This window comes from Carassius gibelio, chromosome B15, assembly GCF_023724105.1.
Source record: "Carassius gibelio isolate Cgi1373 ecotype wild population from Czech Republic chromosome B15, carGib1.2-hapl.c, whole genome shotgun sequence".
Classification (NCBI taxonomy): Eukaryota; Metazoa; Chordata; class Actinopteri; order Cypriniformes; family Cyprinidae; genus Carassius; species Carassius gibelio.
The window spans coordinates 7,407,259-7,434,645 of NC_068410.1; the positions used below are offsets into that span (position 1 = coordinate 7,407,259).

Consider the following 27,387-nt stretch of genomic DNA (forward strand, 5'->3'; position numbering starts at 1 on the left):
TATACATACTAAAATTGTGCATATATACACACACATACACAATTTATATTATCAACAAGCATACTTAGAAAAATGTTTTGACTATAGATATTTGCATGACTTTTCCCTAAAAATCCCTTATATTTAATATATGATGTCATCCATAAAATTTTTTTTAACTCCAAACAATGATCACACAAAAGTACAGTCATATAGATTTTTCACATAGAGGTTTTATTGTCACTTATACCCCTAAGTTCTCAAGAAAGAACCATTAATATTTCAGACATAAAAGAAAACCCACACAAACTTGATGATTCATTTTAAATGTGATTTATGAGGTATGCACCAAGTTGTGGGGATTCTAGCGTACCCAAATAAAATAAACCGATTAAAAGATGTGCTTTGCAAAGAGCCTTTAAATCCTTCTGTTGTGCAAACGTTTTCTCTACACTGGAACGAAGATAGCACATCCCAGTTGGGACAATAATGGCATCTCAAAAACAAATCAACATGAGAAAACATCCATAAATACAGAACAAATATAAGATCACATAGAAAAATCACATTGGGAAAAGACAAATCAAATAATAACAAGTAAAGCAGTATTCAACGTATCCACTTATAATTAATAAAACAATTTAGACATTTAGTAATAATAATGGCAACAGGGATTGTGGGAATATGGAAAAATAATTACTAATAACCAAAGCAGGTTTAGAAAAGACACATGTGTAACTATGTAAATATGTGAACCACAATCTGGAAGTGTGGGACATATTCAGAACTTTTTACAACTGTGTACCTGTAATGGCCAGGTCATAAACTGATATAAACTAAAAAAAAACAACAACAACATTTAATAATATACGGTTTCTCAAAAGCTCAGTTTTGAATCTGGCAGAACATGCAAATGGCACGATTCACAACTTAAATACACTTGGCCCGTCTTGAATTCCTTTTGGTTTTACAACTAGAGAATCACCATAAGAACTGAACAGAAATTGAACTTTCTGAACCATTGCTTTAGATTCTCATTTTTGGGAAATGAAATGATTGCACTTAATGGAAGTAGTGCCATTAACAATATATTGAGCACTTATGAAATTCAGTGTATACATGTTTTAACATGTTACATAGATGACATCATTAAACACACAGTATGTGTTTCATCACACACTCACAGTGTGTGTTTGAGGGCTGTTCTAGGTCCAAGTTGGCTAGAGATGTTTTGCTGTAGCTCTGTTAACACACCATCCCGCTCCTCTAACTCCAGAAGGACTTGCTATGAAGGGCAAACAAGAAAATACTTTAGTAATTTGTGATCATGGAGGATGTGTTACATTGGTAGAACTTTAGAAACGGGTTATTTACCTCTATGAGTTTATCCCTCTTCTGAAGATTGTCTCTTAGTTTTCCTTCCTCAGAAGCTCTCTCCTTATTTTCCTTCTTCCACCCTAGTTCAGCCTCTTTTTTCTCCTTGGTCTTCTCTCTCAGCTCCTTGAGTGTGTTCTTGAGTTGCTCTGATAGTGCAGTGATGGCTTGTTTGTGATTCTCTCTTTGGTCCTTAAAGAACATGGAGGCAGGTTGATGGAAACTCACAAACCAGATCTTGAGAGCTCACTGGTTTAGACATTTAGCCTTTTTAAGTCATGCTTTTTATGTTCATAAAATATTTATTAAAAGTGATGCATCGAAATTTCAGCAAACAAAAATAATCACAAACTAATTTAAGTTTCAAACTGAACAATTTTGGATTGGCCAAAAATGATTTCTAATTTTTTAAGATTTTTTTTTTAAGGCTATGTTCAGACTGCAGGCAAATCAGACCAGCTCCAAAATGTGATTGGACTTAAAATATCTGGATAAAATCTGGATATGCTTTTTTTTTGGCTGATTGTCTGAACATATCTAATAGTAAATGCTGTTGATGTTCAGTTGATGAGCGAACAAAACTTCACTAAACATAATTTTTAGCACACCTACCATCCTGTAATTGCAGTAAGTTTATGCTTTCTTACTTTTGATAGGAAACCAAGTCTAGGCTTTCAAAATCTGCAAATTTTATAACGAAAATCATGCAGAATAAATTTGGTTTTGAAGCTCTTTACTTGCAGTAAAAAAATAAAATTGGTGCATCACTAGCTACTGTTATTGGCCAGAGCAATGTCTGTACACACCAACAGGTGGCGCAATTGCTTTTCTGTTGCATAATCAAATGGCTAAATTAATGGAGCACATTTATTAGATTCAGATTTTTGAGATAATCAGCAAAATAAAAATGATTGGCTATGAGTTGACCTTATTGAAAGAGCCACAATGGGAAATTCAAAGTTATGATTTAGTCAGACGTTACCATTATGATGCTTTCAGTGTTGGTTAAGGCCGAGGAGAGTCTTGAGATCTCCTGCAGCATGGAGGCACTGAGCTCCTCTCGATCTCTGAAGCTCGCTGCCAGCAGTGCTTCTTTCTCTCGCAGCTGATTGACTAATCCAGCCTCAGCTCCGCCCCCTTCCAATCCCCGTCCAATCAGTGAGTCTGACAGTGCCTATGGGCAAAATGTTAATAGCCGACTACTGGAAATTATACATTAACTAAATTAACAGCACTTTGCAAGAAAAGTCAAATCAGACAGCGAGTGGAAGATAGCGCCATGTCTACCTGCACATCTCGGCGTGAACTCTCCAGCGCCTCCTTTAGCTGAGAAATATAGTCTTTGTTTTCCTTCACCAGTGCAGTCAGAGCTGAATCTCTCTCTTTCCACACTTCCCATTCTTTCATCATCTCCTGTTGGGCTCGATCCCGTTCTGCAAGCTCTACATGCAGGTGCTATTTGAAGATACAAAACATTGACTGATTTTTATCTCACAGAGTTCCAGACTAAATAACCAGGACACTAAAACCCACTGCACTTTGAGAACCCTGTTTTCTCTAAAAGAGTCATCAATGCCTCATTCAGTCTCCAGTGAATAGCACTCATGGATAACTGCAGCAGTTACTAACCGAGTGACTAAGTAAACAGAATGTGTGTACCATTGAATAAGTGCTCTGTTTGTTTGACTCACGTTAATAACATCCTGGTTACACTGGAGCACAGTGTTGAGAGTGATGATGTCTCGGTCTCGCTCTCTGCCTGCGTCTCTCATAGCCTGCAGCTGTTTCTCCAGGGCTTTTTCTCTCTCGCTCGCCTCAGAAAGCTCGGCCTCCAGGACTGCCTGATTAAAACATTAACACAGAAAATTATAAGCACTATGAATAATGTGCTTCCAGTGTTACCTGGACCAAGCATACACACAAGTGCTATTGTACTCAGGTTAATTACCAAACACAGTGACCCGGCCAAAACTCACACCGACTGTGTGTGTTAGCCAGAGCTTCACTGTGTTCTGTCTGTGTACTTGTGCTATGCTTGTACTTGTGCTATGCTTGTAAGAGTCAAAACACCAGAGAATATAGTAAAACTGATCAAAATGAAGATTGTTGATACTGGAATAAAACCGACATAACGTGGGGTCAGTAATTTTTTTAATGTCTCTGTAAAAAAAAAAGAAATCTCAAAAAAATCTAGAAAAAGTAATATTTAAATAGCTTTCTATTTTAATATTTTCAAATGTAATTAGTTATTTTTTTATGGCAAAGCTGAATCTTCAGCAGTTCTTTCAAAAATGTTTTATTCTCTATATATATATTTTCTTCCATTTATTATAAAATTGCTGTCAAGAGGAAAATCACAGGTCACAAAGTGACTAAATAATGCTTTCATTCACTTCTAAATAATGGTGCAATTTTATTATATTATCAGATGATTAGTATATAGTAATTTATTATAATGATCTCAATTTAGGAACAACAGAAGTCTGAGCAGTCTTCACTTCAAAACTCATTCTCAGTCAGACCTCACCTCACGTTCAGTGCGTGTATCGGTCACTGCGCTGGCCAGTTTTTTGAGGAGTTTGTCACTGTCCTGTGATTCCAGCCCGAGCTCAGCACACAGCTTCTGGATCAAAATCACACATTCCTGAAGAGAGGAGAGCATACAGTTCACTGACACATCTGTGACCTCCACACAATCTGTTTTTCTCTTGAATCTGTAATGAGTTCATCAATTCTGTACTCACCTGGATTACATTCTCTCTGCTGTGCAGCGATTGGCTGAGACTCTCTATGAGGTCATTTTTATTCTTCAGACTGGTCTGTGTGGCAAAACAGATCAGATAGGTGTTAGTCTTACAAACAGGCATCATTCCCAGCAGAATGACTCCATGTCATGACTGAGGGACAGTCCATGGCATTGTGACTCCTTATGACTGCATTCCACTAGTGTCATATAACTGCTATCAGCTCACACTAGCGAGCAAGCATACAAAAGCTCCTACCCAGCATGCACCAGAGCTATGAAATTACAGCACTCTGTAAAATGCTGAATTAAGGTAGATCAAAAGAAGGAAGTTATGTACAGTGGCCACGAAATATTTGGACACTTAAAATCACACTTTATGTAAAAGCAGTACAGCACATTGCATTATATAACAACACATCAAATTCATTAACAATCTAAATTACTGGTAATATGTCATCCCTAGTTGTCTTTTTAAATTATGTTATCTTATTTTGCTCTCCAAAACTTCTATGCAGTATTATTTTCTAAATAAATGTAACAGATTTTATGCTATTTAATGCAATGGAATGCAAACATTAATTGTGGCTTAAATGTCTAAACACATGATCAGGCCATTGTATAAATTCATACTTCATGTATTTTAATGCTCTCAAATGTTTCACATCCAAAATGAAAGTTTTTGTTTACATAATATATATGTGTGAGTACGGTGTATATATATTATAAATACATGTATACATTTATATCCATATAATTAATTAAATTTATATATATATATATATATATATATATATATATATATATATATATATATATATATATATATATATATATATATATATATATATATACACACACACAATACAAATATACACAGAACACAAACATAAACTAAATCGTTTGACAGCACTAATATATTTGTGTATTTAGCTAAAAATAAATGCACAATGAAGACTGAAAGAGAAAAAATTACATCAAAACGCAGTAGCTGAGAAGCCTGTGATGAAAGAAAGCCTAAGGCAAACTCCTCTGGTCTGGGAAGATTCCTAAAAGAGGTGTGTGTGTGCATGTACAGTATGTGTGTATGTGTGTGTGTATGTATATAACGTACACCTCTCTACATGGGCAAACCCAAACACTATCTTTTTAAAAACATCCACACACCTTCTGCAATATACCGTATATAAGGAATCATTTGCCAAAAGTCAACAAAAAGATAAGGAGAGGGTGTGCCTCAGATGTGCTGTGCTAAGCCTTTTAAACACAGCGCACACAATCGCATGAAACACCCATGCCATTTAACTTAATTATCCCGGCCTCGTCTTACTTACCACTTGCGGAGACTTCAGCTGCTTGGCAGGGGCATCGGTTGTTGGTTTGTTGGTGTCCCTGAGCTGTGCCTCCAGAGTTCTGATGCGAGCCTGAGCTTGAACAAGCTGTTCACGCAACTGCTTCACAGCATGATGCATCTTACCTGCAGATGCCTAAAAAGAGAGCTATAAAAATGAACTAAAGTTTAAAAAACAGGGAGAAGCATCTAAAACTGTCAGACAGTCCTCACCTCTCTTTGCAATGGCATAAAGTCATCTTTTAGCTCGGTCATGATGTCATCGTTTTCTTCTTCAAACTCATCCTCCGTCCCGTTGTCACCATCTTCAAAATTCAGGACCTTTACTAACCCCGCTTTCAGTCCCATCTCATCTTTGCCATTCTGCACATCCCCTCTGTGTAACACAGGAATGCGACTTCCAGAAGGTGACCTCACTGGCTTTCCTTCAATCCTCCTTAACTCTTTGAAAACGGTGTCTATAATGGCTGAATGCTCTTCTGGCCAATCAAACAGATCGTTGCCGTCTAAAGAGTCCAGCGAGTGAACGGAGGTAGCGCGGGATCGAGATTGCAAAGAATGACAGGAACCAGACAGCGAGGCGGGGCTGGATCTGACAGATGCCGTTTTTGACCAATGGAGAGGCATGCTGCAGGATTTTTCTCGAGAGAGGCCCAATGATGTGAAGGCTTGATCGGGCAAGTTACGTGGAATCCCACAAACAGACTCGTAGTCCGAATCGGACACCCTCAATGAGTCGCAACACTCACACAGCTTGCCTTTCTGGCACCGCTTCCCTGTTGTCCTATAATACGGACACGACTCTGCTTTCTCAGACCACCATTCATACTCCGAGAGGGCCATGTTGTCCCTCAGCATTTCTCTGTATCCTTCCCCAACTGAATCCTTCTGGTCCCTTTCATCCTCACTGGAACTTCCGTTTCTCCTGGAGGTAGATGGGTGGTGTTGATCGTACATGCTTCGCACCCATCGCCTGATCTTGTCCCTTTCCTGAGTGAGTTTCTGGAGTCTCTCGCTCGACAGCACTCGGACTCGTGCGATGACGGTGTCAAACTTGAAAACTCGTTCCAGAACGGACACACACTTGCCGCATACAAACTCCCCCTGACCACTCCCACGTGGTACAGGCTGCTCTAATATATGTGTCAGCACACAGAGCAGGTCGATTCCTTTCGTGGGGGTGAGCACGCCACGAGACTTCGAGAGCGAACGGGAAGAGCTAAGGGATAAAGTGCTGCCTACAAATAAAAGATTTTTTAAAAATCATGAATTCGATAATTATAATCGAACATGCCATAATATGGAATATTAAAACCTACACAGCACATTAATAGCTTCAGTAATTAAAATTATGCAGAAATTTGAATTTTTTTTATTATCTGTTTTATTTTTAAATATATAAAGAAATAGCAAATGTAATGTAATTAGACATGTTCTCTGCAGGTCATACCCCATGGGCTGCTCTGTGCCGATCTGGGCAAGCTTCCCTTGCTAGAAAAGTCTGTCGGCGTCTGAGGTTGTGTTCCCTTTCTGTTCTGACCTGCATACAGCCATCGCCGCTGGTTACCTTGCAGGTCACTCCCACAGATCCGGCATCCTTCACTTTTACCTCGAGTACTCATCATAAACAGGTGCAGCAGGTGCCCTATACTAACAATAATGATAAATAATTCAATAAAAAATAATCAAAAATATAAAAAATAAAAAATTCTCAATATTATTCGAAAATTTTAAATGAGGGTTTCAAAAATTTATATAGAATGATACTGGCATCTGAGGAGTTTTAGAACTTATATATATATATATATATATATATATATATATATATATATATATATATATATATATATACACACACACACACACACACATAAATACATACATACATACATGTATGCTGTCAAACAAATCGCATCCAAAATAAAAGTTTGTTTACAAAGTATGTATATATAAATACATATGTATGTAATATAATGTGTGTGTGTATACATATATATATATATATACATATATATACATATATATATATATATATATATATATATAGAAACAGCATATTTCATGTAGCATATTTTCAGTGTATACATGTAGAGTTTGTATTTATATATACACATAATAAATATACACAGTATACACATTATGTAAACAAAAACATATACATATATATACACATACACACACACACACCTGTGTAAATCTATGAGTAGTTCTCTGTTGTCCTTTGGCTGGGGTGGATCCACTGGACAGCTCACTCTCCCCTACTGACGGTCTCAGTGTTTACACGGGATGGACACATCGGCCTTGAGCTCTAAACACATGTATATAACAAAACTGATGTATTTATTGAAGACTTTAAGTGTAGCCACGCTAGCATAGTTTGGCCAAAAATGTATGTAGTCATTTACTCACAATGTTTAATGTTGTTCTAACCCTGTATAACTCACTGTTTTACCTGGAACACAAAAGGAAATGTCAAACACAAGTGAACTAAGTTACTGACAGCCAGTCACCATTTGCTTTCGTTGCAGTTTTTCCCCATTCAATAAAAGTAAATGGTGACTGAAGCTGTCAGTCTGGCTAACATCGCTTCCGTTCCTTACAAGCCCTGCACGTCTGGAACAACATCAGGTGAATAAATGGTGACAGAATTGTCTTTGTTTGGTGGACTACTCTTTATAATCAGATCTATGAAAAACTAGCAGGGGCTCTTTAAAGCAGGATCTTAAAAACTCAAATAAATTATGCAAATAAGTGACGCGCTGGCAGAGAACTTTCCATACGATGACTAATCACAGCAACTCTCGGTTTTGATCTCCGTGTGCTCAGTGAAAAATGATTTTAAACCACTATCACAGCGCTTAAAACTGCCGCTGATATAAACCCACGCGAAACTGACTTTTGACTCCCGGAATGTCAGATTGACCCTGCAGAGGACAAAACATGATACGATAGACCAAACAACTCTTTAACACAGCCGTCAACTGACCCGATAAGTTTCGAGAAACGAAAATATCACATTACAATCAAAAATGAACAGATAAAGTCGCTTACCGAAGCTCAGGAAGTGTCTTCAGGTCTCGAGAAGAAGCTCTCGTGCGCCCAAACCAGAGTGGCAGCCGCCGCGCGCCGCTCTACCTTGCTGACGTAATCATAAATACCTGTTTCAGCGCGCAGCCGCGTGGCGCACTCCAGCTGTTCGCACAGTCATGTGCATATGGTAATGTATGTTATAAAATATTACAACACTAGTATTTCCACCTGCTAAGTAAATGGCTTTAAATCATTTATTTCTATGTTCTATTTCTATTGCTTTAAGTCAGTAATTTCTATGTGTGTCAGGAGAAAGTTACATTTCCAAACATTCGATTTTGCCATTAATTGTAATTATTAATAATAACAAGTTGTATAGCCCTTGACAAACACATTTTTGCATTTTTTATAACAATTTATTAATTTATTTTATAATTTCATTTGTTAAAATTGAACATTAGACTTGGATTATCTGTGGTGGCAGGACAGAATAACTTTCCTACAATATTCAAAATGATTAGAAAAATAGAAAATAGATAGAAAACTATATATTATATAGCAAACTTTAACTATAGAAAAAATGGATCACATTATGTTAGCAAAAATAAAAAATCTTAGGTGATTAATACGTTTACAATCATAATCTACATGATACATGATTACATTGAGGATTGTGCATATGCATGTAACAAGATCAGTTTCCTTTTGTCCTTCTCCTTAGATTAAGTGAGCCACTTGTCTATGCAGTTCTTGTAAACTGTGAGGTTTGAATGCCAGGAAGTATGGTGTACACCAGGGACGACACACTTGACCACGGCTCCCTCTGAGTTCAGTGTTTTCAAGCCAAAAGCATCTCTCAGATACCACTGGGGAAAGTGGAAAAATGATTAGGACAACTAAACTGCACCACTAAATTCAAAGCATTAAAGGAATAATTAATCAAAAAATTTAAATCTGATGAAAACCCACCCTCAGGCAATCTAAGATATAGAAGAGATTGTTTCTTCATAAGAACTGAATTGGCTTAATTTATTACATCACTTGTTCACCAACAGATCATCTGCAGTGAATGGGTGCCGTCAGAATGAGAGTCCAAACAGCTGATAAAAACATCACAATAATCCACATGACTCTTAAAATCCTCGACTTTTTTTGCATGGAAATGGTGTCTGATTTGTGCATATTTCTCTCCTGATTCAGACAAGATGGCTTTTTCACTGTAGAAAGCAATATTATAGATAAAAATCTTTATCTAGATGCAATGATTTTAAGTTAAAAACATCTTGATGGATTTTTTTTATCTCACAAACGCTTTTTACTTCACAAGATAGCAACTGATAGACTGGACTCGTGTTCTCATTCTGACGGCACCCATTGATTGCAAAGGATTCATTATTTAGCAGTTGATATCATGCTAAATTTCTCCAAATCTGTTTAGATAAAGACACAAACTCATGTACACCACGGATTGCCTGAGAGTGAGTACATTTCCTTTAACAAACTAAATAAAATCAAAAGTAGTTTTACAAAATGATTATAGGAACAAATGTATCCACTCACATCCTGCTTTTCCATCTCAACCACAGTTTCATTACTGTCATAAAACCCAAAAATACTGCGGGGGGAAAAAGAGATAAACTGTAAAAAGATGTAAAAAGGGCCTGAGTTGTAGAGATTGAAAACATGCTCTAAAAATCCACCACATAATCCTATAAGACCTTTTGAAGTTCAAACGCCCCTCTACATGTTTCTCATATTCATTCCAGTCTGCTAAACACCACATTAACCCTTTCCCAGCATGTAAGACTTTGATGATTTCTAACTCTGACAAACTTTAGATGATCAATGTCCCGTGATGAAATATTTGCAGAGACCTTGACTCCCATGGTGTAATAACGCCGTCATCTTGTCCACCGATCAGCACCAGCTTCTGTATGCGCAGGAAACTGTCTCGCCACGCTGCAAGAGAACAGCAGCATACAACACAAATCAAGGCCACTGAATTGAAAGTGCACAATCAACCCAAGCAAACGCTGTCATCTGAGCAGCGTATAAACACTGGATAGCAAAAGCCATGTCGTCTGAAATTACCTGTTGAATTGGCATGCTCTATTTCTCCATTCAGTGGGGCGAGATAGATGCTGCTTTTTAAGTATCTCTCTCTTTGGTGTGGATCTAGAGGGAAGAACAAGACAGAGAAGGATGTGCTGTGAATCAAATGAAATGCAGAACACTGATTTGCATGAAAGTGACACATCCACTTACCATTCCAGTAATTGCAGATAGATATCCGTTGTCCGTATGTAGTGTAACAAAAATTGTACAGTCTTGACTTGATAAATTTAGGGAAAAAATATTTCAAATAAGATGAATCTGTAAAAGCATGGACAAAACACTTACAAGCACTTCTTTAAATAAAAGAGATGTTGTGGTGTGTGTAATGAAGGGAGGATAGGACGGACTGACCTCCATACTGTCCAGCTAGTGGTGAAGACAGTAATATCAGAGAGTGAACATTGTGCGTCGGCAGGGTTGCAAGAAGTCCTCGGCATATCAATCCACCTTTGAAAATATGATATGAAAAACAGTTAAACAGTGCCGTTCATAAGTTTGGAGACAGTATGATTTTTGCCCCCAAAATATGAATGTTTATTTATTTATTTTTAGAAAGGATGCATTAAATAGATAAAAAATTCAGCTTTTCCATCACAGCATTAAAATACACTTTGAAATATATTAAAACAGAAAACAGTTATTTTAAACTGAAATATTATATCAGAATATTACTGTTTTTACTGGATTTTTGATCAAATAAATGCAGCTGCGGTGAGAATATGAGACTTTTGAATGGTGTATATGTAACAAATGTCTTATTGGATATAAGTTTAGATGACCTTGTGAGAAGCAGATGAGATGGACACCATCATCAGCGCTCTCCATGATGGGTCTGACGGCCTCTCTGAATCCATCTACCTGTTGCCAAAGTGGCTTCATACTGCTAATGTAGTCATAAAGTGCTAGTGTGGTCACTTTGGTACCTGGATGAGACTAAAACACAGTGGAAAACAGAAGTTGGTGAGTTTCATCCTTGATAAAAAGGAGAACTACCAAATATAGTGAACTGTAAGATGGAACTGAAATAACTTTAAAAATGATCTTTTTCTGCATTTCAAGTTTTGGTGCAAACATTTTTTTTTTTTTTTGGTTTAAAATCACAATATAATGTAACATTTAAAATATGATGTAAAAATACAAATAGAAGTGCATTAGTTATTTTACTTACATTAAATGAACTTATATAGGCCTAATAAAAATGAGGTTAAATAAGAAATGAAAATAAAAAAATAAAATGATCTTACCTGATTGATAAATTTAGCCAAAATATCAAACTGTCTGGGTCCATCTAATATCCCGTGAACAACAATAACTGGTCTGTATCCCATGACGGAGGACAGAAGAAATACAGCCCATATAACAACACATGGTCTGCAGCCATCAGTCATCAATCCCCCCATAAAGGCACTCCGACGATATCTCTCAATAATCTATAAATTGAAACCAATTTTTATTTCTTTAATAAAAATTTTAGTAGGTTCCAAGCACACAATCCCAAGGGTGACAACACGTTCTGCCGAAAGAGCTGAAGCGCTATCTAGATTCGAGATGTTTATATCTGGTAAGTTGTTCCGCATGTGATGTTCTGTCACAGTTTGAGGTGATGCTTATATCAACCACTTCCTCTTTCTCACCAGATGATGTGGTTCATCAAAGAAATGCATTGCATGCTACTACTTGAGAATATGTCACATTGTTTACGTATATAATTTTCTTACTGAATGCAAGTTAAATAGGAGTTTCTACAAAGGGCTCAACAGTTTTAATCTTTCGGAGCACTAAATATATTTAAGCTACCAGTCACTGATAAACTAAAATACATAGTTTTGAACATTCTTTACAAAATGTAGCTATATATGATTTTACAAAATATACATAAAAAGTTTTAAGGACATTTGTAATGAATTATGTCTTAGGTGGGCATTATATTTCCCATTCGTTTTAATAGGAAATGCATGCGACGCGTCCACCGGGAAATATAACGATTCATATTTAAGCATGGCACATCTGGTGCTCTGAACGCTTTCAATGTAGACTTGTATTTTGACAGGAATCATATATGTTCGTTTTGTTCCGCAAACTATACAGGATTCAAATAACACGGTTCAGTGGAAACACTAAAATATCTAAACTTTACAGTCTGTTGTCTCCAAGCATCGGTGCATGAAATAAAATCCAGCCAGTAACATATATCTAATATTTTTATCTAATTATCTAGATGTGCACTGAGAAAAGTAACATGTACCACGTGACCACGCCGTCTGATTAATCTAAGCGATAATTTAATGTTTACATGAATTATCAAAAATCATAGCAGAACAGTTAGCGACAACTACAAACCAGACCAAATATAGACCAATTCCATATAAATATTACCTATGTATTCGCTTAGTTTGTGTCTATTGCTAGACCAGGTCTGAACGTGTTACTCAGGACTTTTATTTTGACAGGTCGCGCACAGTCCGTAGTGACCCGGATGCAGCCTTCATGTTTTCATAGGAGAAAGCGTGTGGAGACGCTACGCTAACGTAAGTATGAAGTTTCTTCTGAATAATGATACAGTCGTGTATGTGTATAAAACACATCTGACTGTACACGGTGCGGCTGTTTTCAACTACAGCAATAAATAAATATAATTAAGTGTCCGCTGTTGACCTAACGTACTGCTAATTTTTATGTCGGTTATGTCTCGGTTTCTACAGAAATTTTCTTGTACACATAAATTTCACTTCCAATATAATTTGACGGCTTATTTTAATGAAATTTTGAATTCGAGTTGGTTACGAGAGTGTTATCTGGTGTTTCACATTATATTATGGTGAAAACTGTAGTGATACAGTCTCGTGTAATACTAAATCATATATGTGTTGTGTTCGTGTGCAGTCACAATGGCCAATCTGGAACAGTGGGTTAGTGACCAACTCCATGACATACTGGGTTTGAGTGACCGATATGTGTCCCAGTTCATGATCGGTCTGGTGCAGAAGTCTTCTGGACCTCAGGACTTTGTGGCTCGGCTTGAGCAAACTGGAACCATTGATATTGATCAAAGAATCACAGCGTTTGCACATGAGCTGTACAACAAAGTAAGTGTGCTCACTCAGTATGTTTAATGGAATTCATAAATTAAGATATACACTTACATTTAATGACTATCCATTTCAGGCTCCCAAAAAACATGTGGCAGAAAAACCTGCTCGGGCCGTGGAACGACAAGTCATGGAAATGGAGAGAAAGAACCGGACCTACACTCTTTTGGAGGACAGCGAGAGTGATGGCGAGACGGCAAGAGAAAGAGGAAAAGAGAAGAAAAGTAAAGACCGGGACAAAGGAAAGAAGAGAAAACACCTCCGACAGAAACGAGACGAAAGTTCATCGTCCAGTGAAGAGGACAGCAAAAAGAGGTAATTATGTCGGGCTGTCGATCTTTTAGATGCTGCGGACCCCCAAATATGAAGATCCTCTTGCGATGGACCCCCGTTCTAAAATTTAATTGTATGCAGAATTTGTACTGTGAAAGAAAAACATCATAAAATGAAAAAAATATTTGGAATATATATTTAGTTTCTATGAAGTTACATTAATATTTTTTCCCCTACTGTACCATTTCCATTACATGTATTTCATTGGTTTATTCATTCATTGATTGTTTTGCCAATTTGTTTACTTCAGTCTCTTTTGGATGTATTTAAGTTAAATTATTTATTTTATTCTTTATTTTAATTATTAATTATGAATTATATAATTACATCAAACCCTAGCACTCCCTGGTTCCCTGTGTGTCCCCGGACCCCAGTTTCAAAAGCCCGGGGCTAATACAAAACATTTTCAATAAAAGGCTTTAAATTTGTCTCGTTCAATCAGAAAGGGGCAACTATGCATTTCATTACTGTACTTTTGTTCTCAGTGGTTTCTCTTGTTTGGTCTTTGACTCTTTTAGCACTAAAGTCATGGACGAGCCAAAAAAAGCTGCCAAAGAAGATGAGGAGGAAGAATGGGAGCGGGAAGAGAGAGAGAGAATTCAAGATCTGGAAGAGAGGGATGCATTTGCTGAACGAGTGAAACAGAAGGACAAAGACAAGACGAGACACATACTTGAGAGAAACGACAAAAAGGTAAAGCTAAGCAAGTTCTTGTCTACTAGTTTCGTGGTATGATCTAGGAAATTATGAGTGCTAATGATGTGCGCTGTCTGATTTCATCCTCGCAGGCTTATGAGGAAGCTCAAAAAAAACTCAAAATGGATGAAGAGGATAAAAAGAAAATGGTGACGAAGTCTTAAATTGTACTTGCATGCACAAGAATGTTATTTTGTTAATTTAACATTTTATGATGCGAACATGTTGACCTGATTAATACATTATTCCAGTTTGTAGAAATCTGTACGAAGAAGCAATGATATCTGTTAACATTCAGTGTGGTCTCTTCAGCTTCCAGAGTTAAGGAAACAGTCCCGATGGCAGTATCTGAGCAAAAGAGAGCAGGAGAAGATTGATGACCTCGAGGCTGAAATTAAGGACGAGGAATACCTCTTCTCCACTCAGAACCTCACAGAACGGGAAAAGAAAGATTTAGAATACAAGCGGAAGGTCAGAGACCTGGCCCGAGACTACAAGAAAGCTGGAGCGAAAGAAAAAGAGGAGAGAAAGAACAGATACTACATGCCAGAGGAGAAAAGAAACAAGGTGATGACCTACAGGAGGATTATGGGATATTTTAATACAAACTGACAAGACTGGGATATTTAAATCAGTTAGCAGTACCTGATATCAAGGTTTCAATTTTTCATATAATTCATAAATTAGTGCTTTTATTCATCAGGGATGCATTAAATTTAAAAAAGTGATTCGAGACTATTCTATTTCTATTTCAAATGAATGCTGTTCTTTTAGTTCATATTAGAATGATTTCTGAAGGATCATGTGACACTGAAAACTGGATTAATAATGCTGAAATTTAAGCTTTGCATCACAGGAATAAATAACATTTTCAAATATATTAAAATAGAAAATTTAAATTGGAATAATGTTTCACAGGATTACTGTTTTTACTGTGTTTTTGGTCAAATAAATGCAGCCTTGAAGAGAGAAACAGAAGAGAAACATCTTATCAAACCCATAACTTTGAGCAGTAGTGTATATGTGTTATTGGAAATTCATACAAATATTTATTTGACATACTTTATTATGAAATATTGAATAGTTTTTCTCTTGTCCTCTTTGTCCCCTGCTTTCAGTCCATTCCTCAGAAAGACATGGAGCTGGAGTTTGAAGAGACTCCCAGAGAGGGAGGTGGGGAGCAGGGCCGCTGGGAGGAGGCGAGAGTGGCCACTGCCACCCTGCAGTTCGGGGCCAGAGAAGAGCGGGAACGCCGGATAAAGGAGGAGCAGGAGAGATACCAGCTCATTCTAGAGGAAGAGGAGATGATCAACTTCGTCAGCACGGCCATTACTATGAAAGGAACACTGTCAGAAATGGTGAACATCACTGAATTATATTTTACACACATCATGAGATACAAAACCAGTCTTAAGTGTAAAGCTGAACAAAGAAACTTTCCGTTGATGTATGGTTTATTAGGATCGGACAGTAATTGGCCGTGATACAACTATTAAAATATCTGGTATCTGAGGGTGCCAACTGCCAAGAAATCAAAATACTGAGAAAATCATCTTTTTAGTTGTCCAAATGAATGCATAATGAATCCAATGCATATTACTAGCCCAGAATTAAGTTTTGATATATTTACTGTTGGAAATTTACAAAATATCTTCATGGAACATGATCTTTACTCAATACACTAATGATTTTTTGGCATAAAAGAAAAATCAATAATTTTGACCCATACAATGTTTTCTTGGTTATTGGTACAAACATACCCCAGCGACTCAAGACTGCTTTTGTGGCCCAGAGTCACATATTTCCATGTCTTTTATAAAAGAAATAATAACAATATTGTATCTTCCTATTTTCTTCAGGAAAGTGAACCCGAGTTATCACAAGCTGAGAAGCAGAAGCTGTCCATCCAGGAAGTGAGACGCAGCCTCCCCATCTTTCCTTACCGAGAAGATCTCCTCGCTGCCATCAGGGACCACCAGATGTTGGTCATAGAGGGTGAAACCGGATCTGGCAAGACCACCCAGATCCCTCAGTATCTCCTGGAAGATGTTCGTACTTGTAACAAAAAAAAAATATTTCCTGGAAGATAGTTTTAAAATTTTTGCCTTTCTTCACACAAGAATATAAAGTATCTGGAACATGCAGTGCCTCTTTTTTAAAGTTTGATGTGTGAGCATTAATAGTACACATTAGCTATAATTCCATTACATAAAAAAAAAAAAATGTGATCAAAAAACGTAAAAAAAAAGAAAAAAAAAAGGTTCAATTTTTTGATAATTTCCTCTTTTCTTTATCAGGGGTACACTAACGGAGGAATGAAGATTGGCTGTACTCAACCTCGAAGAGTGGCGGCCATGTCTGTAGCAGCCAGAGTCGCACAGGAAATGAACGTCAAATTAGGAAATGAGGTCAGTAAATTTTTTGGAAATTTAATGCTTACTAAATGTGTGATTTTTCTATATGATGAGCCTTCAGATTTGTACAGTTAAAATTTTTGCATACTTGAACATTGTAATTTATCTTTGTGGCAGATTTGTAGTTTTTTGATCAGCGATGTTGCCATATTTTCCACAGGTGGGCTACAGCATCCGTTTTGAAGACTGTACGTCAGAACGCACGATCCTGAAGTACATGACTGACGGCATGTTACTCAGAGAGTTTCTTACAGAGCCCGACCTCGCCAGCTACAGGTGAAAACTTATCTTACATGGTTAATATTTTAAAGGGTTAGTTCACCCAAAAAGGAAAATTCTGTCATGAATGACTCACCCTGATGTCGTTCCAAACCCGTAAGACCTTCATTCATCTTCTGAACACAAATTGAGATATTTCTGATGCATTCTGACAGCTCTCTGACCCTCCCATAGACAGCAAGGGTACTACCAAGATCAAGGCTCCGAAATGTAACAAGGGTATCGTTAAAATAATCCATGTGACATCAGGGGTTCAATTGTAATATTACAAAGCTACCAGAGTAGTACAAAAATAACTTTTTTTTATTCAACAATTCGTCTCCTCCGTGTCACGCTATAGCACCATTTTGGAGAGTTTCACATACACAGCATATGTGCATACATGTATTTTTTACGTACATGATACTCTCAAAAATGGCGCTATAGCATGATGCAGAGGAGACGAATTGTTGAATAAAGTTGTTAATTTTGTTTTCTTTGTGTTCTCGTAGCTTCGTAATATTACGGTTGAGCCCCGGATGTCACATGGATCATTTTAACGATCTCCTTGCTGCGTTTCTGATCCTTGAAGTGAAGCGAAGTGACATACAGCCAAGTATTGTGACCCATACTCAGAATTCGTGCTCTGCATTTAACCCATCCAAAGTGCACACACACAGCAGTGAACACACACCCACACACTGTGAACACACACAGAAGCAGTGGGCAGCACTTATACTGCAGAGCCCAAGGAGAAGTTGGGGGTTCGGTGCCTTGCTCAAGGGCACCTCAGTCATGGTATTGCCGGCCCGAGACTCGAACCCACAACCTTAGGGTTAGGGGTCAAAATCTAACCATTAGGCCACAACTTCCCCTGAATTCCCCACAACTTCCCCCATCCCTGACTGTAAGGATGCTTGCTGTCTATGGGAGGGATGGAAAGCTCTCGGATTTCATAAAAAATATTTTAATTTGTGTTCTGAAGCTAAATGAAGGTCTTGCGGGTTACGTGACAGAATTTTAATTTTTTTCTGAACTATCCCTTTGATATTTACTCTATGTAATTTAAGGACTCTTACTTTACAGAAAATAATATTTGAATATTTGATCTTTTTAATTTTGTATGATATAGAAGTTTACCTTTACAGATGTAATATTTTTGACAGTTTAAAATATGACTGCCAACATTGCTTTTTAATTGTCTGTTTTGTCTGTGATCAGTGTGATCATCATCGATGAGGCCCACGAGCGAACCTTGCACACAGACATCCTCTTCGGTCTAATCAAAGACATTGCACGTTTCCGCCCTGATCTGAAGGTTCTGGTGGCCAGCGCCACTCTGGACACTGAGCGCTTCTCCTGCTTCTTTGATGACGCACCAGTATTTAGGATTCCAGGTCGTAGGTTTCCCGTGGATATCTACTACACGAAGGTAATAGACCGTGGTTAAAGCAGAAGACATTCAGTTTGTCATACGATGACATATATATTATTGGTGAAATGTAATGTATTGTATATTTAATCGTGCATGTTTATTTTTGTATTTAGATGAACTCTAATGCTCATTAAGATTCAAAATGAAAAAAGGAAAATTAATAGCACTGTCATATGTAATCAACAAGTGAATTCCTTTTTCATGTAATGTTGTGATACTTAAATTAACTTTTTAGCATTTAAAATGATTTTAATTGATTTATTTAGTCTAAATAGTGTAGAATTTTAATATCAGCCATTTATCCGATATTAGTCATAACATAGAAATAATTATCAATTTATCGACTAGACTTTCTCTGACATGGGGTAAGAATCCAGTTGTGATTTCTCTGATCTATTTTTGCCTTCATTTGAACATTGCATATTGCTAATATCATTTGACTCTTGCTTCAGGCTCCGGAGGCCGACTACCTGGAAGCATGTGTTGTGTCAGTGCTACAGATCCATGTCACTCAGCCGCCAGGAGACGTACTGGTGTTCCTCACAGGACAGGTCAGTCCTTGGCACTCAGTCTGTTTATAGTTCATACTTCCTTTGTCGATGGACTTGAGCCGTATCTATCAGTGCATACATCTATTAAGAGTAGCTGTGTTGCGTCTGAGTCATGACGTAGCAGTAAAAAGCTTTTCCAATACGTCACTATCGATTTTTGACACAGTCACTTCTGGCTGGTTGATGATAACATACTGCTTTGAATTGATATGTTGTGGAAAGTGCTATACAAGTAAACGTAAAATTAAAAAAGATTTCATAATTAAACTGTTTTTATCAGGTATATTTTAATATGTATTTATAAGATGTATTGGTAACAAGGGTGCCAGAGGTATTATATTGGAGCTGCAGCGACTACTAACAACATGCACTAAATATATTTATACTAACCCTACATCCATTTCCTGTCTCTTTCCACTGTTTATCAATAAAGAAATAAAATGCACTGATGTAAAATAAATAAAAAAAATGCTTTGTTTGTCGAAATAGAAAATCTGTAATGAGCCAGAAAGATTGAATGTTCTGGTATTTGTATATCAGGACAGTTTGTGGACCATCAATAGTATGATGATATTTCTATTGGTAATATTGACGTTTACGGTGTGCTCTGGTGTTGCAGGAGGAGATTGAAGCATGCTGTGAACTTCTACAGGAGAGATGTAGGAGACTGGGCTCGAAGATATCTGAACTCATTGTTCTGCCCATCTATGCCAACTTGCCTTCAGACATGCAGGCCAAGATCTTCAATCCCACTCCGCCTGGAGCACGCAAAGTAAGAGCACCAGCAGGGGGCAGCATGTCTGTTCAAATCTGTGGAAGATTACTCATATTTAGTTGAAAATGTTTTCTTAGCTAATGCTTTTATCCAAAATCAAACCAGACACAGAGATGCAAAATCTTATGGAAATGTTTTTCTATATTTTGTTCGATCGTCTTGATAAATGTGCTTAACTCTGAATATGAATTTCTTTAGTAACTGTGTGTGGTGTTTTTGGGCTGCAGGTCGTGGTGGCCACAAATATCGCAGAGACGTCTCTCACCATCGACGGCATCATCTACGTCATTGATCCAGGTTTCTGCAAACAAAAGAGCTACAACGCAAGAACAGGAATGGAATCTCTTATTGTCACTCCCTGTTCACGAGTAAGAGAAGCTTCTAGCAACAGCATTGATCTGTAACGTATGCAGGAAACCCAAAAGTGTTATACAATTAGCCATTTACATTTATTCATTTACATTTATTCATTTATTTGAAGGCTTTTATCCAAAACAATAATTACATTTAGATGTATGAATGTTACAAAATGTAGTTTCATTCATTTATTAATGTTGTTGTATTAACCGTTATTGATCAAGAATTGTTATAAATAGCAACAGCAACAATAATTATTTGCTTTCTTGATTATTGTTAATAGTTATAAGTACTAATAAATTATTATAAAATACATACATTTTATGTTTATTATTAGTAGTATCAGTATCATCAGTAATCATCAGTAATATTCAGAATAAAATAATAGCATTATTATAGTATAATTATATTGTGTATATATATCAGTTATAGCAACAATAATAATTATTACGATTTAGTATCCATATTAATTAATACATTAATATTATTAATAAGTAAAATGAATTATCCATAATAAGAAGAAAGATAAGAAGAGCTTAATCACATGTAAATGGAGACAGACTTATTATTTATTCTCATTTGTTTTGAGTCTTGAGTCACTCATTTAAGTAAAAAAGTCATATTAAATATAAAATGTTTGTGATTTTTTTTTTTTTTTTTTTGAGAAAAAAAATAGTAATGCTTTTTAGTTAATAAGGTTAAATGATGGTTAACACTGATGTTGTGAAGCAGTGATTGATAATGTGTTTTGTTATTGTGCAGGCATCTGCCAATCAGAGAGCAGGTCGTGCAGGAAGAGTGGCTGCTGGGAAATGTTTTAGGCTGTACACCGCCTGGGCATTTAAACATGAGATGGAAGAGACCTCCATCCCTGAGATCCAGAGAACAAACTTGGGCAATGTGGTTCTGCTGCTCAAAAGTCTCGGTAAGAATGAATGAAATGACTTTTTCTTCCTGACTTCACCATGACAAATCCACATGGCCAGTTTGATGGATATGAAATTCTCAGAAAGATATTCATACAATGCCAAATATGGCTTAAGTGTCCAAATTCTTTTTAGGCCATTCCACTAAGGTTCTAGTGTTGAGTGTCTTTGTAACTCAGGCAATTTTGTGGTGTGGTTTTTTTTAATTGGAACTTTAATGCATAAATAAATAGACCTGACACTTATTCACTCCCTATAATCAAACACAATGTGTATTTTAATATGTGCTTAAAATCGAACGTGTTTCTCCTGATCTGTGTGCCAGGCATAAATGACCTGATTCATTTCGACTTCATGGATCCTCCTCCTCACGAAACACTGGTGTTGGCGCTGGAGCAGCTTTATGCCTTGGGCGCCCTTAACCACCTCGGTGAACTCACTAAGGTGTGTAAAAAAAACTTTACAATCCTATAATTATGCTTTAATAGAATACAAACTTTGGTAAATTCAATTGTGTTCACAACACATTTACAAAGAGGTTTACAACAAAAGGCTGGGAGTCAATAAGGGTTCTGGACCCATCAATGAACTAGAAATAAATGACTGCAGCTTTCCATTCATGAATATCCCCTCTGGAAATATGCCAATATTTAGCTCTTTCATCCAGGGTTTTGACTTTATTTGTTTCCTCTTGCACTGTAGCTCGGCCGAAGGATGGCTGAACTTCCTGTGGACCCCATGCTGAGTAAAATGGTCCTGGCTTCTGAACAGTGAGTCAAAATTGCAAATTTTGTTATGTACTCATCATTGCCTTTTACCTGGAGTTGTTATCGTGATGTTTTAAACATTGCTCATCATTCTGTCCTTCAGTTATAAGTGCTCTGAGGAGATTCTAACCATAGCGGCCATGCTGTCGGTGAACAACTCCATCTTCTACCGCCCCAAGGACAAGGTGGTTCATGCCGACAACGCTCGAATGAATTTCGTTGTACCAGGAGGAGATCACATGGTGTTGCTCAATGTATATACACAGGTGTGTTTATGTATGCACTTGGAAATAGCGCTCAGATCAGCAATCAGTCTAAAGCTTCATACACGTTTACAGCCCAGATTCAAGATTTTCATGTCACATACATGGTTATATGGAGAACATATGACCAGCAGTTGAATGCTTGTGCTAACAGAAATGATTTGTTATTGTCAGAATACTCCTCACCTCTAGCGTGACTTTGCAGCAGATGCATTGCTGAACAGGTTATGCAGGCCTCTGCGGGCGTGTGTGTTTATGTGTAGATGCTGAAGAAGGAAGTTCTTGTCTTGTACAATTATAACTTTGGAATGAACAGTGTTTTGTAAGAATGACTGTTCAAACAGCAGAAACACTGTATTAAAAAAAGCATTTTGGCAGCATTTGGCATCTAAAATAAAGCGTTTAGAAGTTTTTTTGGTTGCTAGATTACAGAAGTGCTCAATAATTTAAGTTCTGAAGCAGGCTGTATTTAGTAAGCATTAATTACAGTAATGTTTTCACTTTACTGATCCTGATTGCATTGGTGCCATACAATATCTTAATTTCTTCTGAATATTTATGCCTTTTTGGGACCAAAAGTAAAAATGTCTTATATTCCAAAACAAGGTTTTTCATCCAATCAATTCAACCTTTCAACTGGACCCTCTATGCATATTTTTTTTTTGTGTGTGTAAAATATTCATATTTTTTCAACCATACTTTTTGATTTGTTTTAACAAAACAATTTCAATATGTATCTCTAATTGCACATTATCACATGAACTACCATTCATAGAATGGTCTGATAACCTAAAGTATAAATCACAGTAATGTTCATAAGAGTCAATTGTGAGTCCGACTTCTCTGCTTGTGGTGTGTTTGTTGTTGCATGCACAGCAGACACAATTGTTGTATTCATTAGTATTCAGTTGAGCTTTTTTTTTTTTTTTTAAATTTGGTGGGTAAAGTAGTTCCCTTTTTACTTTTAATCGAACATACCAAAGTGATGATTCTCAAATCAGAGATGGAGTCTGTTGTAAACTCAGTAAATTCTCTGAACGATTCACTGCCTGAGTTTTTCTCCTTCTCTCTTATGGAGTTGCTCCATGTTCAGTTCAAGTCAGACTTAACAAAAAAAATTATTTGCAAATCATTGAGGGAATTGATTCGAAACGGTCTGATTCCAAAACACTTACTCAAAAATGAGTATTTATCAGTTTGTGGCTGAATCAGTAAAAAGGATGAATCATGAGTTCGTGAATTAGACTTCACTGCTTGCGCTGTTTATTGTTGCGTGCAGTTTTTGTTTGCCAGAAAGGAAAATGCATTCAATAGTTTTCTCTTTCTCTGTCAGTGGGTAGAGAGCGGTTACTCCACTCAGTGGTGCTTCGAGAACTTCATCCAGTTTCGCTCCATGAAGAGAGCTCGAGATGTCCGTGATCAGCTGGAGGGGTTGATGGACAGGATCGAAGTGGAACTGTCCAGCTGCAGCGGTGACAGTGTGCCCATTCGCAAGGTGATTTCCTTATTCCCCCTCACTTTCTTCCTCCAGTGATATTGTGTTTGAGCAGAATCTTGCTGCTTTGCATGTGATTGCTATCTTGAATTTATGAACCTTAGTTAACCTTGATAGGCTGTATTTACTTTAAAGTTTTAAGACGCTCTTATTTGTGGCCCTTACCAGCTTAAATCACTGAAGTAGAATTTGTGGCACAATTAGCATTTTTACTATGAAGGTAAGTGCTTGCTTGTCTTATTAGGGCTTTTCACATTGCGCTTAACCCAAGGTTAACATGTTTTTTTAATCCAGGTTAAAAAAAATTTGTGAAGGAAAAATATTAAACGGGGAACATTCAAACAAACTTAATGAAATCAGCTTTCAAGAGTAAATATGTGTCTCTTTTTTTTGTACTTCCTGCTTTGTGAAAGACTATAGTGTCACCATGATTCATCAGTATTTAAAAGACAATGTTATTTTTTACATTAGAGTATTTCATAATTCAGACTAACACAATAGCTGGATACTTACATATTTGCTGACTGTGTTGCTACATCTTACCAGATACTTTTGGTTATTAAAAGGTGTTTGGCATTGATGAAATCCAGGTTAGGTGACTAAGAATCATTTGTGGTATGAATAAGTGCACAAATACTTTTTTTTTGTCTGATTTCTGTAGCAATTGAATATTGCAAAATTATTCAGTTATGTAGTTTAGTGATCTACTACTGTTTAATTGAAACCAAGTATTTCTAGAGATGTGTACAAAATAAATATCAATACATTATAGTACAACTTCACCAGATTATGATCTAAATGTGATTTTCTTCAATTTTCTTCCAGGCGGTGACTGCGGGATATTTCTACCACACGGCACGCTTGAGTAAAGGGGGATATAAAACAGTCAAACACCAGCAGACTGTTTTCGTCCATCCCAACAGCTCACTCTTCGAGGAACAGCCACGTTGGATGATCTACCACGAGCTGGTCTTCACCACCAAAGAGTTCATGAGACAGGTATGGAGTCGCCCTTCACTGTATTTTTAGTCTGATATCACTAATGTTATCGCATCCAAGCATCATAGTAACACACTAAAATCCACTCCTAGCACTTTAGAATCATTAGATTTAGAAATCATTAGATTTGGCAACCACCAAGACTACCCTACATTCCTGTCAGCAAGTTTTGCATGAAAAAGCACTTAATATTTCTTCAGAAAATGTAAAAATATGCTTTATTCGAAACGTTCTATCTGTTTTGCAGGTGATCGAGATTGAAAGTGGCTGGCTGTTGGAAGTGGCTCCTCATTATTATAAGAACAAAGAACTGGAGGACAGCAGCAGTAAGAAGATGCCCCGCAAACAAGGCAAAGCCCGTGAAGAGCTGGGCTGATCCTGAGATGTTTGGAGATCAGTGGTGTGAGACACAGCAGTGTTCAATGGGAGACCTTATCAGACCTTTCGTTTGGTAATTTGCTGATCTGTGGAAAGTATTTAGGAGATTTTGGAGACCCCTAATTTTTATGTTTCGGCTGAAGTTGTTTTTCACGTGTTTGAATGAGGAAATATATTTTTGATTACAAGTATACACGTGGTGTTTTTTTATTATTTATATACTAACCTCTGACACTATTTAAAGATGAATGTGATCAAAGGTCATGCTGTTGTAGGTAATTAAGACAAGTGATTTCATAAATACACAGAGATGTTTTCTGTGATATGTCGTGCTAAACCTCCTGCTAATTGTCTAAAGTACATGATGTTTAGGGAAGAGAACCAGGAGGAAATGCTCATACTTCAAAACAAGGATAGTCATATGGATACATTTCAAAGACAAAGGTGAAAATAGGGTTTACCGTTGATACATCAATATAAAAGGGCAGTATTTATCAATGCAGAAAGGTTAATGTGTTACAACAGGCACACCCTGCAGTTTGTTAGAATATTCAAGTGTGGATATATCATCTCAATCCAAGAGCTGCTTTTTATATTTTACTAAGAAAAGTTCTGATAGTTTAATATATAGCCAGCAGTCAATGATTGGTAGTTTCCAGTAGTTTTTGTAGTTTCCAACTAAAGCTCCCAGTTGTACGGAAAGACAGCTGAAATTAGTCTTTGGTCAATGAGTAGCCAACAGAAAGTTTTTTTTTTTTTTTGAATGATTGGCACAATATTATATGGTCTTGTTTGTTAGTATTATTGCGTTTATGACTATGCGATCCAAAATAACACCAGATTTTAATCGTTTTTGGACGTAAACTAGGCCATGACTTAAGGGTGATTCATAGAAAATGCATTTTGCAATCAAATGAGCTGGATTAAAAAAAAAAAGTTGTATTTTTTTAAAAGTTTAACTTAAAACTTAAAAAAGAAACAAACACGTCCATGTAGTGCATACAGAAAAACAACTGAAAAACGTGTTTTACATTCTTTTCAAAAAGTTTTTTTTTTCTTCAGATTCTGCATTCCATTCTGTGTTCTTTTTGAAGGGTTTTTCAAATTACATGTTCAGTTTTGTTTTCCTTTTGAAAGGTTATTCAGATTCCATGTCTTTTTTCATGTATGTGAACTGAATATCTTAAGAAAATGTGGAGGTTTTTTAAATTCATATGAATTGATATGATATGTTTTATACAAAGAAGAATGTATGCACAAGGTCCACCCCTAAACCTAACCTTCAGAGGGTCATAATTAGATCATATGAAAATTGTGAAAGATGTTGTACAAATTCTTATTAATTAGCCATGAATTCACCAAAACATAAGGTTACAAATTTCAGGGAGAGTGTTTGGTGTAAAAGGTCACTTATGAAAGTTCCTCCGCTTTTCAAGTATTTGAAACCAAATCATCAAACATCAAAAGACCAGACAGGATGGGTTTTGACTCATTTACAAACTGGCAACTTATCTGATGCTCTTTGAATTTTACATTCTCACAGTTCTGTTTTTCTGACCCTGCCACGGAATAAAAAAAAAGTTCAGACTTTTCTTGGAGTTGCAACTCACGAGTTTGTCTCACAATTCTGTTTAGCAATTGTAACACTTTTTTTTTTTTTTCCACAGTTGCAAGAAAAAATTGTGTGATTAAAAAGTTGCAGTTATCTTTTTATTTTTTATTCCGTGAGAGAAACAGGCTTTCCTACCTTGCTTTGTTCAAACAATGAAACTACAGTTAATCACAACACCATATGTTCCTGCTAAAAAAAAAAAGTCTGGAAATCTGATGCAGCCGTGTCTATTTTGCATACAGTTTATCTTATCATCTAAAGTTGCTCTCGTGTCTCATTTCTCTTTCTCACGAATCAGTAATGGCATCAGTGTGTTGACAACAGCACTTAATACAAGATAAAGGTACAGGTATGACGGGTATAAAGTAATTTACAACAACAAAAGGTATGAGCCTTTATCATCAATACATGCATAAAATGTTCACATGCTGGAATGGGAGAGTGCTT

The 27,387-nt window shown here is 36.7% G+C and overlaps 2 protein-coding genes across 7 annotated transcripts; one reads left to right on the plus strand and one right to left on the minus strand.

The window, feature by feature from the left end:
• Nucleotides 1-192: 192 nt before the first annotated feature.
• Nucleotides 193-13,047, minus strand: LOC127972377 (repetitive organellar protein). 5 transcript variants are annotated; one of them, XM_052575840.1, is made up of 13 exons: nucleotides 8,499-8,790; nucleotides 7,857-7,899; nucleotides 7,635-7,755; nucleotides 6,898-7,092; nucleotides 5,661-6,685; nucleotides 5,431-5,583; nucleotides 4,098-4,172; nucleotides 3,881-3,997; nucleotides 3,045-3,194; nucleotides 2,641-2,808; nucleotides 2,336-2,527; nucleotides 1,354-1,545; nucleotides 193-1,264 (listed from the first exon to the last, which is right to left on the minus strand). In XM_052575840.1, the coding sequence occupies exons 4-13, from the start codon at nucleotides 7,070-7,072 to the stop codon at nucleotides 1,160-1,162; spliced, it is 2,352 nt and encodes a 783-aa protein (XP_052431800.1). In that variant the 5' UTR covers nucleotides 7,073-7,092; nucleotides 7,635-7,755; nucleotides 7,857-7,899; nucleotides 8,499-8,790; the 3' UTR covers nucleotides 193-1,159. The 5 variants fall into 5 exon arrangements, 3 of the variants coding, with proteins under 3 accessions (XP_052431800.1, XP_052431799.1, XP_052431798.1); XM_052575839.1 differs by having other exon boundaries at nucleotides 6,898-7,097; XM_052575838.1 differs by having other exon boundaries at nucleotides 7,635-7,778; nucleotides 8,499-8,788.
• Nucleotides 13,009-26,933, plus strand: LOC127972376 (pre-mRNA-splicing factor ATP-dependent RNA helicase DHX16-like). Of its 2 annotated transcripts, none has more exons than XM_052575835.1 (21): nucleotides 13,009-13,120; nucleotides 13,476-13,678; nucleotides 13,758-13,996; nucleotides 14,533-14,707; nucleotides 14,803-14,859; nucleotides 15,023-15,277; nucleotides 15,829-16,068; nucleotides 16,570-16,758; nucleotides 17,008-17,118; nucleotides 17,285-17,400; nucleotides 18,604-18,814; nucleotides 19,270-19,368; nucleotides 19,988-20,140; nucleotides 20,371-20,511; nucleotides 21,263-21,425; nucleotides 21,752-21,870; nucleotides 22,129-22,196; nucleotides 22,297-22,459; nucleotides 23,790-23,951; nucleotides 24,777-24,950; nucleotides 25,198-26,933. In XM_052575835.1, exons 2-21 carry the CDS (start codon nucleotides 13,481-13,483, stop codon nucleotides 25,324-25,326), a joined length of 3,162 nt encoding a protein of 1,053 aa, XP_052431795.1. In that variant the 5' UTR covers nucleotides 13,009-13,120; nucleotides 13,476-13,480; the 3' UTR covers nucleotides 25,327-26,933. The 2 variants fall into 2 exon arrangements, with proteins under 2 accessions (XP_052431795.1, XP_052431796.1); XM_052575836.1 differs by lacking the exon at nucleotides 13,009-13,120 and adding an exon at nucleotides 13,135-13,190.
• Nucleotides 26,934-27,387: the final 454 nt, after the last annotated feature.